The following is a 15,408-nucleotide window of genomic DNA, read 5'->3' on the forward strand; positions in this document are numbered from 1 at the left end:
TTCCTGCCTCGTAAGCGACGACACTCACCATCTGCACACCTCTGGAAAACATGTTTCTAGCTTTGTGCCTTATTTACGAGTCTGTGAGCTGAATTAGCAGTCACACACTTTGAAGTGAGGGCGGACGAGATGATGCGGCGGAGTTTGCTTTGGCCTCCTTCCCGGCAGAGGAGTCAGCAGCAGGACGAGCCCCGGACGCTTCCCTCAGCTCAGTGCTACGTGCTGTACAGGACTTGCCACGACCCCTGATGGAGAGGACATCAAAAGGACAGTTCCTCCCTGATTCTAACAGTCCTGCTAACATTTAAGGTGTTTCTTGCTGGTCATGTCGTTCCAGATGCGGTGCATCTCCTCGGGAGAGATCTGGTGGACGGTGACCACCCGGCGGTAGCGGCAGAGGCTGTAGGCCATCTTCCAGTGGTTAAAGCCGCTGTTCTGGAAGGGGTGGATGCCCAGCTTCCGGAGGCACACGCCCACGTACACGTCCTCCAGGTGCAGCAGCCTGGTGTGTAGGGACGTCTTGTATATGAGCTCAGCCACGTCTGCGGAGAAGATGTAGCCGGTGCCGGAGCAGAAGGGCGGGTACTTGCTCTCCGGGTACAGGTCCCTGGGCATGTACCACTTGCTGCGCATGTCTCTGATCGGCCCGCCGTTGATCACGTAGCCGGTGAAGTACCTCCTCCTGGGCTTGGTGGTGGGCTTCAGCAGGTTGTAGATGAGGTTCTCCATGTTGACGAAGATGTCACTGTCCGTCTTGAGGACATACTGAGCCTTGGGGCAGAAGGTGGCCACCCAGCGCATGCCCATCAGCGTCTTCAGCGTCAGGTTGTGGTAGGAGTCGATGAAATCCTCCACCACGATGTCGTGAAAGATCTGACTCTCCTGCTCCACCATCTGGTTGAGGACGGCGTCGGTGCTGCGGCCCAGCAGGAAGAGCGTGACCACGCGCACGTCCGGGAACGTGCTCTCGTCCCCCCATGTCTCTCTGATGGCCTGGCGGGCATCAAACTCCTTGTGGGTGGTGCTGATCAGAATGACGAGGAAGGGCGGCTCAGCTTCGCACTTCTTGGCCTCGTTGATGAGGTAGCCGAAGTCGTGCGGGTTGAGTGAGCGCGTGCGGATGTTGCTGAAGGTGGCGTTCTTGTTCACCTTGGGCGTCTTACGCATGGGGATATTGAGCTGGCCCACGTAGGAAGTGGAGGGGCGGGACACACTCAGGTACCACAGAGCGCTGGCCCAGCAAACCACCGTCAACAAGTATAAGCAGGAGACCTTAGAAGGCATCGCTGTGCACTTGGCTGGCGTTATCAGGGGCAGCAGTGTTGGAACGGTTGAGGCCAAGCCTCCATGGGGTGTGTTAGATCCGGCGGCGCAGCTTGCGGCTGCCTCCGCAACACAGCTGACATTAATTTCAGATAATGGACTCCAATGCTGTCTAGTGTCGGTGTCGTCGTTGAGCAGCAACACTGCAGAGTTTTCCTGTCATGTCCTCGGCCCTACTGTGCTCCATCGCAGCTCGCAGAAGGAATTTCATCTCCAAGTGACAGCATCTAAAAAGAACAGACAAACAGACAGACATCAGACCCTCATAATGAAACGGCAGCAGGAAGATAAGGCTGTTGACTGGAGGTGGAGCGCCTGCAGACGCTATCTTCTACTTTTGAAAAGGTGTTTATAGCAGGCGGGCGAGTGACACATTTAACAACACTCCTTACTCCCTATTCATTACAGCCCATAACGTCAGTCCAGAGGCTCTGTGCCGCAGACAGTTAGCCTATCGCTCCATCAGCGCCTCTGATGAGAGCGCTGTGGTCTGAAGAAAGTGAATATCCCAGCAAACAGTCTCCATTGATGGAGGCTGCTCTGCTTCCACTCCGACCACTTTCTGTTTGCAAACGCTGTTTATCTCCCTCTTATCCCCCCTGGACCAGACACAGGCTGGCAAATCAGAGCTACTCCGGCAGTCTGAGAGGAGGAGGAGGGAGGCAGAGAAACTCAAACGACCTCATGGGAAAAGATTAATATCCTCTTCCTCTCATTCCCCCTGGTTTCACTCACCCATTTACTCCCACCGTTTCCCTCCTCACCCCGGCCTCTCCACAGCGCGCCGTCACACTGAACCCGACGTGTGGATTTTACATATTTTACCCTGTAATGAGCTGCTCCTTCGTTAGCTGCTCGGCCTCTGCTGTGGAGCTGCAGCAAACTTTTACCTCTAATTGGACACACTGACACGGGCCATAAGGATAAACCTAAACTCCAAACATGGAATATTTATTACATTGGGGTGGATTTAGACGTCAGTTTGCATTCAGGGCCGCTGATGGATAACCAATTCACGGGATTTCGCCGTCTGAAAGACAAACTGAATCTAATCCTTCTTTAAAAACAGACTTTTATTTGCCTCAGACATAATCTCTTCTGATGTGGCAGCCGCGCTCTCCTCCTCATTCTGAGGAAATGTATTTTTCATCGTAACTGCATAACTGATGATGAATGGAAAAAAGTGCCATAGATTCTATTACAGATACTGAAATATGCACAGATGCCTCTTGTGCTCGGCTTTAAGACGTGATAAGAGCGCCTCCTTCTTTTATCGGGCTCCGGATTTGGTCGCGATGCTTCGTCTCATCAGGACTTTTCTCTGATTCCTCCCCTCGGCCTCCCCCCACCACCTCCCCACCACTATCTCTTCCCTTTCTTTCTGAAGAAGAGTCATCAATCTCACGGTCCAGTAGAATCCATCTCATCATGGCTGCTTTTCCACACCTCCTCCCTCTCCATCCTCTCAATCACTCTCTCCTTCTCTACTTCAGTGGGCGCTTGATCCATCTTTATATGTCTCACTACCTCCCTCCCTCCCTCCTCTGCCTTCCTTTGGCTTTTTATTGTTTTTGTCTGCTTTCCACCAGCCTCTTGTTCCTTTCCTCACATTACCCAGAAGTGCCTTCACCTTGGCGGCGTGTCGTTATTTTCGGAGGGGTGCAGCATCCTCTCCTCAGAGCTTGACTCCAACTTATTGACAGCTTCTCCTGCAATCAGTCTCCCTGCAGCCACTCGATCTCCGCTGGCCCCTCCACTCCCGCTCAGACAAAATCACTAAATCATCATATTCATCTCCTTTTCTCGACCTCGCTCCCCTTCTTCCCGCTCTTGCCACTCGCATGTCGGCTTGTTTTCACCTCCAGGAGGCTCTATTATTCTCATAATCCTCCGCAACTACTTTACGCTCATTTTCCCGGCGCCCGGAATAACCAATATCCTCCTTTGGCGATGCACCTCACGAAATCCTGAGACCCGACGTCGCCCTCAGACCAAATTGAAAGACGGCTATATCGTTTCATGCTGCCGTGTCACTCTGAATTACATTAGCGCCGAGAAGACGCCCTCTGCTGAATACGTTACACCTCCACGGGGATGTCGGGGCTCGGGATCACAGGTTTTAATTGTGGTGATGGAGCCGGTGCAGATGGAGATATTTTGTAAACCGCCTTAATGTGCGGTTAGTGCGAGCTAATTTAACATTCAAACACAGACTCGCAGTCTAGTGATTCAGCTGACCTGCTGCTGGATGAAGGATGAAGGATAATTACGGCAGATTTTTGCCAGTCGAGTGTAAGTCTGAAAGAAAAACCTGTGTTTAGATGTTAGAAATAGTCCAGAATGCTTTATTTGCTGTGTTGAATCGTTCGCTAGTGCCCTTTCTCCTGCTATATGTATGTATAACTCCAGTTTATTAAGTGCATCGGCTTAAAATTAATGCAATCTAATCCAATAGTCCTGTAATAAATCCTCCTTCTTCAGAGCTAGAATGTCGAGCTGTTATTAAATCAGTGTTGATTTAACTTTGTGATCATATTGGAGGATGCAGTTTGTGTTGTAGGGCAGCACATGTTGGAATAAACTGATAATGTGACGTTTTGTTTTACTGCGATGTGAGAAAATACAGGAACTTTAACCAGATGACAGAAAAGGGGAAGGTTCCTATGCATCAAAAAAATATTAAAAGAAAATGGAAAATTGACTTTTACCTTTAGAACAAACCCTCCTCGTGTGTGCAACGCCGACAAAAACATCCAAAGTAGTTGTTTGCGTTGGGTAGCCATCACATCAGGCTTCGTCATGCAGAGCTTTGTGGTGCCGGTTTAAACGGTTAAACTAATTAGCTTTGCTTCCTTACGTTGCCGCAACAATCGCTAGACAGCGCTGACAGAGAAGCTGTCTCTGGTCAGCATCATGCGTCCTATAGCTGACAGATCTGCATACGACTGATGCTGCATTACAATCAGAATCAGTGTTTGTCTCATTTAGCTGAGCACACGTCGAGCCGACGAGACAAACACTCCGTCTTCTGAGTAAAGGGAAACAGAATCCTTTCAAACCGGAGTGAATGATGTTCTATCAGGCAGACGGCTCTTGTAGATGAATGTTTTGTATGAAGAGCAAATAAAGCTGCAGCGCAATGAGTTCATTTAGGATGCGACTGTTGCACATGTGCATGCTGCAGGAGACAGCTGAGTCATTTCGGGCACAGAAGTTGCTGTGTCATGCTAAGAGCTGGTGCTGGTTGGGACTCCGGTTCTGGAGCATGTTGATAATCCAACAGTGGAGGATTAGATGTCAGCCTGTCTGATGAAGACTGCTGCTAGATGAAGACATCACTGCTGATTGGTCCTCTTCCAGTTGAACCAAGCAGCATGACACAGCAGTTTTTCCGGGCCGATCAGACCGACACCTACAACGAGCCCAGCAACAGGTTCCTGCAGTGGAAAAGGCCTTTTAATTGAGAGATCATCTGGACCATATTTCATGAGCGGTAACGACCACGTGGAAGCCGGATCGTAGATGGTTATTAAGTGGTGACTACATTAACGCCCCCGTTTCATAAATCAGCCGTTTACGTGGAACAGAACCAGCACACGGCGGCTTTATGTCTTTAACAGTTTCCCTGTGGAGGTCATTAAAGTCATTCTGATTTTCATGTTGTAAAACGTTGGTGAAAACTTCAGTGATCGTCTTTTGTTCCTCTGTTTTGTTTTGCTTTCATCAGAATCCCCTTCGTTATGTTTGGCCGATGATCATTCTGCTCGCTCAGTCCTCCAGACCTTCTGTCACTCTGTATGATAGCAATATGCTGCTATAATTAACATCTCTATACGTGTCAAGTCGATCTCTTCCTGGTAAATCATTTATCAGGGAACACCCTCACGCTCACATACATGTTACCATGGTTACTACATGATTTGCATAAACGTACGTCCCTCGCAGAGCGCCACGAAGACGGCTTCTTAGTCACTTCATGGCCACAAGATTGATTTAATCAAAGCTTTTGAGTTTAAGCTAAAACCACATGACTACAATGAGAAACTCTCTGGTTGCTCTGCTTTGCTTTCACACCACAAAGGAGGTTCAGCTGAATCACATCCGAAAGGTTAAAGATCCCCTCCAGGCGCGCTCTGAAAAACGCTCCGCTCTGAATAATAATTTGGTTTCCAAACTAGTTGTGATATCACAAATCCTGCTTACAGGATTTTACAGTCAGATCTGAGATAAGCTCAGAGGAGGAACAGCAGGAGAATCTAAATGCAGTCTGGTGCTGTCAGCTCAGAGTGAAGCTCCGACGAGAGGAAACACTGATCAGGGCCGTTGTGAGCGGGAACATTAGGATGAGCAACGAGGCTGTTAAAGGCCTGAAACGGGCCATAGCGTCATCATGAGGTCCAACATGCAACGGCTGCAGGTCCTGTTTGTTCCTAGTGTCTGTGACAAAGAGAGGAATCAGAAAAAGCTCTCTGTTCTTTGGAGTTTGCAGATTTTGCAGCCGAGCCAGCCTCTACCTTCAGCACCGAGCGATGAGGTAAAAATACCAGCTGTGAAATGTCAGCTTTTTTATGCACATCATATTAAAAGTTACTGAAGATAAACCTCAGCAAACGTTTAAATATCAAACCCACCTGCCTGCTGTTAATACTAGAAAAAACTAAATGTGATGATTAGGAGCCTAAACCTGAAGTTATTTATATAAAACCGGTTGAACTCGCTGACATTCTGACTGATGACTGCGAGAAGCGTCAATTTTAGTGACAGAAATAAGAACACGACTGCAAAAATGTGGCTATTATCCCTTAATATCGCAGTAATGTGTTTGTTTACATGCCCCCAGACGCTGGAGATGTTAACGAATAAAACACGACTATTAGAACCGCCCTGCTGATAGAAACATGCCAATGGAAGCATAACTCCAAAATACCACGGTGCAGTAAAAACAGGCATTAACGTGTGAAAAGTGTCAGAAAAAAAAAAAAAGAAGAAGAAAAAACACGTAATAATTACAGTTATTAACACCCATTCACGGGGCTTATTGCGAGCAATCTGCTAATCTGAACCGGTTGTCATGACAGCGTGGTGACAGGCCGGAGGGAGATGGAGAGCGAGTGACGGGAACCGGGCGGGGGGAGGATGCAGTCAGTCTAAGTGCTAAAGTGTTTCCAACGTAACCCCCCCGGGAAGCCAATTTAGCCGCCTCACACGGAGCCGAGCTGCACCGCTCGCTGCTCCATTACGCCTCACACCGATTCCAAGACTCCACATTACGATCACCTTTGTGTGGCGGAGACGACGGCTCTTAAAGCACTCTGGTACAGTGATCAAACATTTATCTGGTTTTCTGAAAGGTTGCTCCTGAGAGTAAAGAGGAATCAGACCTTTTCTATCACTCCGCAGCCCGCCGCTGACAATACCCAGTGATTTATCAAAAAAATCAATTTGACACTCGGGTTTGATAAGTTACTGTAATAGTTCAGGCAAAAAAGCTCCTTTCTCCCGCTTGTCAAATGTGACGGCTCTCTGGGTTTTTTTTTAAACTGTTGATCAGACGAAAAGAGAGACAAGAATGAAGTTTAAAGACCTCACCTGGGCTTTCTGACGGGACTGTTTGACGTATTAGTGACACGAGCATCAATTTAAGACATAAAACTACGGTCAGAACTGAAGCAGAACTCATCACATCTAATCCTAGTGGATCTGAAAATGTCAACTTTGCAAGAAGTCAAACTAAAACTACAGTCGTGACTCGATAATCTGACCCTCAACAATCCTAAACCTTGCTCTCCGGAACCCATAAAAACAGCCTTAACATAGCGACAGCCTTGGATTGTGACTCCGACATGACATTTAATGTCACCAATCAGGATGACGGCGTATTATGTGACTGAACAATCCCACAGATTGGCTACGTTCACACTGCAGGACTTGATGCTCAATTTTTTTGTGTGTTCGGTCACATTTCCAGTTAAACACGACTTGTATGTGATCTGCTGTGTGAACTTCATACGAGCCAAAAGTGTCCCGCATGCGCAGAAGAGGACACGATGAAGTCACACGCAGCGAGCAGAACCGTGAGCGCTAACTAAACTAGCATCAGCAGCCAAGTACTGCCTGTGTGTTCTGGACACTTCCACCCCGATGGCACCGAATATTCTGATATTCATCATTAATTGGGCCTGAACATCCAGGGACCAGCCCTACTAGTTATTATAAAAACTATGAACAATAATGAACAACTAATGAGCCTTCCAGCATCAAGCCCTCCTCGTATCTGGACCTCCGTCTGGACAATCCGACAGCCTTGATATCCGACATAGAAGAAGGTTTTACGTTTAGTGTCGGATTATCGAGTCACGACTGTAACTCCAAACAGATGTCTGTACACTTTGTGGACTGTAGAGGCAGAAAAACTAGTTCCTCGTCGCTCTCTTAACCTGCATCAACCACCTGGAAACGAGGTGAGCAGCTGAAGACGCTCATTAAACATGCATCAGGAAGAACAGGGTTAGAGTTCTGACTTACTTTTGCACTTTTTTGTACTTTGTGCACACTTCCTGAGGCCCTGATGAAGAGCTGTTAAGGTGAAGAGCTTAAAATATTGATAGTGATTAAAGTTTAACTGGGAGGTTCCTCTCAAACTGACCTGACGTGATTAGCGCGACGCCCTCTGAAGACGAGCCGAAGCTCTTTTGTTCCTCTGCAGAGTGACGTCAGGCGGCGCCGTCTCTGGATTCCTCTATAGGTTTGGCTGAAAACAGAACAGAAAAACAAAAGTTTACTTTAATAAAAGGTATAATGGAAGGTGGCAGGGGGAGCAGAGTGGAACCAAAAGCTGCTGGAGCCCAAACTAAATCGAAAAGTAAAGATAACACAAAGCAACAACACCTGGTACCGACGCAGCCAGAGGCTCAGTGAAGGACTTCACAGGCAGGTAAACAGAACGAGGACAGAGTGGAGCGCCCAATAATCATTTAATGACATGTCATAAAACGCACACTTACCCTGATTGAAAATGTACGAAACCCAATAATGTCATTACATTTCCCAAATTCTGTCATTTTAACGCTGAAAGTGACACAACGATGCCGACGCTGTGAATCCCCTTCAGATGGAGCGTTGGTGAGAGTAGCTCGCCTGGATGGTGGCTGTTGTCTTGTTGGAAACCCGTGCTACACAGAGATAAGAGGACGGTTCAGGGAACAGTCACCTGTGCTCTCCAGTGCTGCTCAGAAGCTTATCAGAGCTGGAGCTGTGGGTGCTTACAGGCCGGTCTCCCCAGGAGGCCGTCCATCACCCAGGCAGCCAGGACGGCCAGGAGCTCCTGCCTTCGCTCTTATGGCTGCAAGATGCTCAACGTCTGCAATCCAACCTCACAGTCAAGCTTTCAGTCCACATCCCCATGAAGCTAACACTCTTAAAACACTACATGTAGCACGCTGGGCTGAGAACAAACAGCTACACTGAACATTTGTGGATCAGATGTGCTGCAGAATGCATCTTTCTACCTGCAGCACATGTTCAGCACAACGTTTCAGGATGGTTCTGTCTCAGTTCTTGGCTTGGCCCAGCGCTGTGCGACCTGGAGTGCTCCACCAGGTTTGTGATATAAGTCCACATCTCCAGACTACAGCCGACTCTGTGAGGAATTAAGTTCCTAAGCAAATGATAGCGGCGAGTAAACGCTGACGAGGTGAACGGGGCCCTGAAGTGGAAGCTCTGTTTTATACAAACTACTCTTGTATAGTACTAGTTAAAATAGAAGAAGCTTCATGATCTCTGTTTTAAAGAGAACAGCCCAATAGAGTCACCAGAAACGCCTGCAGAGTCTCTCCCTGAACACACAAAAAAAACAATCCCGATATTCTTCCAACTAGAAACAGAACCAGATGAGAGCCCAAAGCTTTCAGTCCAGGTCAGGCTTCAATCCTTATAATGCAATTTCAAGGCTTCTCTTTACGCCCCAGCCTCCCTGTTTGCAGCGCCGGCTCTCTGATAGGAATTTATAGTCTTCAAGCCCAGCTCAAGATGACCTTCACAACCCTTAGATGCCGATGGAGTTATTTTCTCACACCTAAAAAAAAAAAAAGAAGCTTCTCCAGAACCACAGGCGACATTATGCAACAGGAAAGGTCGGTTCATGGTGTAAGTTCTACCATCTAAGGGGGTCTTTGTGCAGCTCAAAGTGTAAGAAAATTAGACAGGATGCTCCTTTAGTTCATGTGCACAGCTTGACTGCAGAAGGTATAAAAACATGCACATGTCACAGAAACCCTGAATCGCCGTGTGCTACGTTTGATGTAGTTCTAGACAGCAAGACGGATGATTTTAGCGCATGTGTGTGTGTGTTTACACACTGGTGCTCGGAGAGGGGGCGGGGTCACAGGAACTCTGAAAAGGTGTGAATCATCAGCTCTGTTGTCTTTACAATCAGGCGACCTCTGTCAGCCGGAGCAGAAAGCTCGAAGGCTGCAGAGACGTGGGAGTTTCAGTCTCGTTTAATGTTGCACCGGATAATTGATTGCAGTCATTAGTGCGGCGTAGAGTGACCTTGCTTACGGGGAGGAGGGAGGAGGGAGGACTGTGTGTACGTGAGTCAGCGAAGGAAGGCAGGAAAACACAGAGTTGCCTTAATAGACTGTAATGTGTGCCGTCTTCATCGCGCTGGAGGTGCATGTGTGGAAGGGCAGACGCATCTGAAGGGAAATAAATCATATTCCCAGCTCTGGGTTGACATCTTACATCCACACTGCCTGCTTTCATATTACAGATTTAATGATTGGCAGAGGAAAAGAGCAAGCGGCCTCCGTCACTTGACTGCTGATTTAAGCAATGCTGTCAAAGCGTTTCATTCTTTACATGGCGCCGTCGTGATGTGGTAATCGTATTCGAAAGCGAGGCGTGACCTGTAAATATCATGCAGCAGCTAAAAATAAAGAAGTGGATAATGGATAGAAAAAATAATTGCTTTTTATATCCGAGGGTGGGAAAAGTGGCACTCTGGACCAAATTATATTTATCAGACACACTCGCCACAGTGACTCCAGCGCCTGTAATGTTGTCTTTGTGATTACTGAGCAGCTTCTCTGAAGGGGTCGACTCACTTCCTGTCTAAACAAAGCACTGGAGGCCCGGTGCCGGATCTGGAAGCTAAATTTGAGGATGAGTTGCAAATTCAAACATGCTAAACGCACACGAGTCTCCCTCGCCGGTGCCGACATGGAGCAGCCCATAACTCAACACCTTATCTCTACTTCCTGCTGCTCGATATGTGATAAGCTCAACAGGAGGTTTATAATCATCACTGGCAAAAAAAAACAAAACCTTCAGTTCAACGTTTGATCCTCTTTTCCTCCAATCTTCTGCCAACTCTAAACCCCATTATGTCGGCTTCTAAACATTCAAAAGAGGAATTAATGTGCAAGGAATTTTACGGCCAAATTGGTTTGCATCCCACCTAATATGAAAGAGGCACAATTAAAATGTCAGGGCTGGAAGGCTCCCAGTGTGGCGCCCGCTCTGCTTTTGTTTCCTGGATAATAAAGGACTCAATGATTGTCGACGAGCAGCACAACCAGTCGCACAGTCAGTATTACAGGCCACGGGCTGGACACTCCGGGCTTAGCCCAAAGCCGCTGAATGCAAAGCAGCTTAGGAGTGACAGAGGAAATGGGATATCAATAGCGGCCAACAGATTTGGCTGGTCTACAGACGCCTGATGCTCCATCCCCACTTCAGTGCTGACTTGAGCCCAAACTGTGCCGGGGCGAAGCGGTTCAGAGCCGGGCGGTGCTGAAGGGAAGTCTCAGCATTTGCTTGAACTCACCCAGAGAGCGGCTGCTTGCCTCAGAGGACATTATAATGATTACTCAAACTACTTTAAAGTCAGTTTAGTTTCCTGAGCTGCCTGAAACTTACCAGTGTTTGGAGCGACTCCCACCCATCTGGAGCCTCCTGCATGTTAACAACAAGCGAGCAGCAATATGCAAAACCTACAGTCCTGGTGGATGCAAGGACGACGAGAGGAGCTGCGTTCTCGTCATCGTCCGGACAAGAACGAGGAACCAGACGAGTCCAGGTGCACTCGGTTTGCTTTGTAGCAGCGCTGGGCGTAGCTGAGGTTCTGAGAGGAGGCTTTCACTGCAAGCAGCTCCAGCCGGCTCCCCACACCGGCCAGACCTGTGTTCTGAATGCTAAGCTGCCTCATAAATTGCAAATGACAACTTGATTCATGCAGGTAATACATTTCACTGTCCGACTGGGTGACATTGCGGTTATACAATATTCAGGCTCCGTGCTGCACCGGGGTGAGCGGGGACGCTGCCTCCAGAAGCCACCGGAATTATGGTAATGCCACTGAGGCGCACTCAGCACCCGAAATTAAACATTATGTGATACCAGCTGGTGAGCGCAAACGCTTGACTAGCGAGGAAACAAGGCAGGGTTTGGTGGTTAAGGTGCCGCTGAGGGGGCGCCGCGGTAAAAGCAGTTTAGGATTGCTGTGGGAGAGCGGGCCGGCGCATGGGGCTGTAGATGTCACAGTTTTATAGTAGAGTATTGATGAAACGTATCAGCTGGAGCCACTGGAGAGCCCGGGCGCCTGGGGCTAGGCGCTGTTCTCTTTTTTAAACTTTTACATTATCCAGGGCACGGTTCTGCTGAGCACACACTCTCAGCACTCCAGCAGCGGCCCGCTAACACCTGAACGCCGCTCGGCTGCTCGGTTCAAGCACCGTTTTCCCACCGTCAGGCACCTCACATCTGCAGTGGAGTGATTCAGTGGGAGGCGCCGGGCTCAAGAGCGCCGTGATGAGAAGTACCGGGAACATTTATATTACGAAGCTTTTTCCAGCCCACGGTTCTGCTGTGGGATGCTTGCATTGTGCAGAAACGACTGCAGCAGTGCGAAAAGTGACAGGGCTGAGCTCACCGCCCTCCTGTGTAAACGTCTCCTCAGCTAGCTTCATTAAAACAGTTTGTTATGGACGGAAATAGAAGATGCAGCTCTGCATTCTTTAGCTCAGAACAGCAGGAGGTAAAACCATCCATTCATCTCTCAACAGCTACAGACTCTAATCAAATATACAGAACTGGGGATGTTCAGGATGAATCATTTATCAATTAATTGCTAATGCTCGTTTAACCAATTAAAAATATATTAACTTTACCACAACCAGGAGAATCGTACTCGTTAGTGGGATGGAAGCCTGCAGCTTGTGTTTAATGCTGGAGGAGGAAGTCGCCTTGACGACAACAGTCCTACGTTCAAATCCAGATGATTAGTGTGCGACTGTAGTTTTTGTTGTGTCGTGGCTGGATTTGCATTTTTGTGGACACGTGTTTGAGATGAGTCGAAGATAAATGGACCAAGCAAACATGAGTGGTTAAAAATGGCTTCATCAACACATGGAAGAACCTATACTGTAGTTAGTTATTCTTTACTACTAATTGATTACTAATTGATAATGTTTCCAACTACTACCGGTTAAGAAAACTGTGTTAAATTCACATTCCTGTGAAGTACTTCCTGTTCCAAAAGTCTACCAGTAACCATCCATTGAGTTTCTATTTCAGTAACTGCTTGGAAACAGTTCTTATTTTGGACACAAACTAAAGTCAACGTTCTGCTCAAGTCATGTCAGAGGTCACGTCTGCTTTGACACTGCTGACAACAAAAACAAACTGTTCTGGGTTTTCTGGTTCTATCTGTGTCTTTGGTTCTACTTGCTAGTGATGAACTATCTTGTTTTAGTTTTATATACCCAGTACTTTCCTCCAAGCAGTTCAGGATGATCCGTGGAGTACCACAAGGATCACAACCGGGCTCCCTGCTATTCAAAAATCAAATCTCTGTTTCTGTTCTGATGGATGACCAAGGTTTTATTGACACACTTGGACGACTTATTTTGCCGTATCGATATAAAAGTGAAGCTGATCAGCAGCATGTGTTATTTATCATCTTAACAAAACAGAGAACTTTCATCACTTTGCTGTTCATACCTGGAACAACCCCCTTTATGAGCTTAAGCCACTCCCCAAGTCAGACTTAAATCTGAATTAAATCCTAAATCTAAGCCTAAAACCAACCCAGAGTCCAGGGTCAGCCCAGAACATAATAAAACCTCATGTCCAGGTGTCTGTTTCCCTTCAAAGCCATCTGGCAGCTCAGCAGTAAATCCTGCTCAACTTTATGTCCAAAGTCATCGTAAGGGTCTAACGATCAAATATAACAGCCCATTTGGTTTAATTTAGGTGTGACCACCGGCGATGCTGCGTTGGTGTGGTTTCTATCAGACACTCTGGCTGATGGAACCGACCACACAAGAGTAAAATGATTTATATGCATGAATGCTTTGAAACCGACAGCTGCAATAAAGTGGATCCATATTAACTCTGTCTGAAGAAATCAATTAGAACCGACATAGGACAGAACTTTAGCGCTGAATAAGCAACTTTATTGGTTTCCCAGTGCAGTAGCTTGGAGCAGGCGTTGGGTGTTGGGAATATTTATGGAAACAGTCCTCTAATTGGCCTTTTTAGGTTTCTGGTTCTACTGGTGTTGTAGGATCCAAAAAACCCAACAGGAACTCGTAGTTATACTCGAGCTATGAGAGAGGGTTTGTTAGCCTGTACGGCGGATTTAAAGTTGTTGATTGCAGCGTTAGAGAGAAGATTACGACTTGACAAGGACACCGAGAGGGCGGGAAAAACGGCGCTCACCGTCGTTCCTGGATTTAAGCAGTCGGGTTTTTTTTTTTTCTTTTTTACAGTTTTAATCAATCAGCGTCAAGCTCCACACAGCAGTTTGTTTTTTCCTGCTCAGGAATACGTACCCTTGAGTCTTTTTTTCTCTCCTGAAAAAGGCTCTACAGGGCGGATCTCATGGTCGGAGCAGGTTAGCCGCTCTGAAATGGCGAGCTCCTGCAGCGAAAACCGGATTAATTGATTTCCAGGATGGTGGAAGATGATCTTACGGGAGTGTGTACGTTACAGCGGGTGTGTTTATCAGTCCAGCTGGTGTGTGGCGTCACTCACTGCATGTAAAGAACACAGCTATCTGATCCTAATTCAACATTATGGATTAAGGATGACAAGTTCAGAGTAAATCTCGCCTGAAAGGAGTTCATTTCCAGTCATATCAGATAATCTCAGAAAAAACAACCGAAGAAGGCGATCGATACGGCAGCAGCAGCGACCTCTCGTCGGTCCTTTTAACGCCGTCTTTTCACACCTCTCCTCTGGCTGGGTTCGCTCTCTTTCACTCAAACGCTGACCTTAAACCTGTGAGAGTGTCGACAAGCGGCGGCGGCGGCAGTAAGTCTCTGATGAGCTTGTAAATTCTGCGGTATTGATCTGGCTCTGGAGGGTCTCTCGGGGTGTTTTTCAGTAATTTTATTTTCCTTTCGTTACGTCCGTCAGAGACGCAATGAATCACACCCCCGTGATATTGGGAGAGAATAATATCCTGGCTAGAAAATACCTCCAACAAACACCACAGCTAGGAGCACACAAGCATGTTGCACAGTAAACTAAAAGGTAGTAATAATATGTGAGTGACAGCTAGAGAGAGATAGACCCACAGCCCAGAATGACAGGAATTATTAAAATCACCACCAACATTACTATTCTGGGTAATCACTGTTCTCCCATCATGCTCCTCTGTCCATATGGCAGCTGTTTAAAAAAAAAAGCCTCCATCTAGGAGGACAGAGCGCCATGAACTGCATGAGAATTACGTTTTTCATGTGAAGTGTTTCAAATGAGGCGAGCATCAATTGAAAAAAAAAAAAGAGAAGAAGGTGCCACTTCAGCTCATGATGGATAGCGTGGAAATGCAGATAAGTGATGTTCTATCTGGACACAAATGGGTAATTTAGGCACTTTGTAGATAAAATTAGATCACTTTTAAGTACACCATCCTCTCCATTTTAAGAATAATGAGTGATGATTCCAGGTAAGCATTTTCCCCCTAAATGAGTTTGGATTACGGTGCAGTGCTTTCAAAGACAAATTCTACAAACACGCATCACTTCTGAGTTTTTCCAGCATTTTGAAGAGCGTGAACTCAGATATTTTCCATTCCTG

At 47.1% G+C, this 15,408-nt stretch overlaps 1 protein-coding gene across 1 annotated transcript; it reads right to left on the reverse strand.

Moving 5' to 3' along the window:
* Positions 1-297: 297 nt before the first annotated feature.
* LOC103354594 (beta-1,3-galactosyltransferase 1-like) lies at positions 298-1,284 on the reverse strand. Its single transcript, XM_008278029.1, has one exon. The coding sequence runs from the start codon at positions 1,282-1,284 to the stop codon at positions 298-300; it is 987 nt and encodes a 328-aa protein (XP_008276251.1).
* Positions 1,285-15,408: the final 14,124 nt, after the last annotated feature.

This window comes from Stegastes partitus, unplaced genomic scaffold, assembly GCF_000690725.1.
Source record: "Stegastes partitus isolate 25-593 unplaced genomic scaffold, Stegastes_partitus-1.0.2 Scaffold113, whole genome shotgun sequence".
NCBI lineage: Eukaryota > Metazoa > Chordata > Actinopteri > Pomacentridae > Stegastes > Stegastes partitus.

Excerpts from the sequence above, each read along its gene's own strand:
- LOC103354594 (XM_008278029.1), bottom strand. The coding sequence starts at position 1,284 with ATGCCTTCTAAGGTCTCCTGCTTATACTTGTTGACGGTGGTTTGCTGG.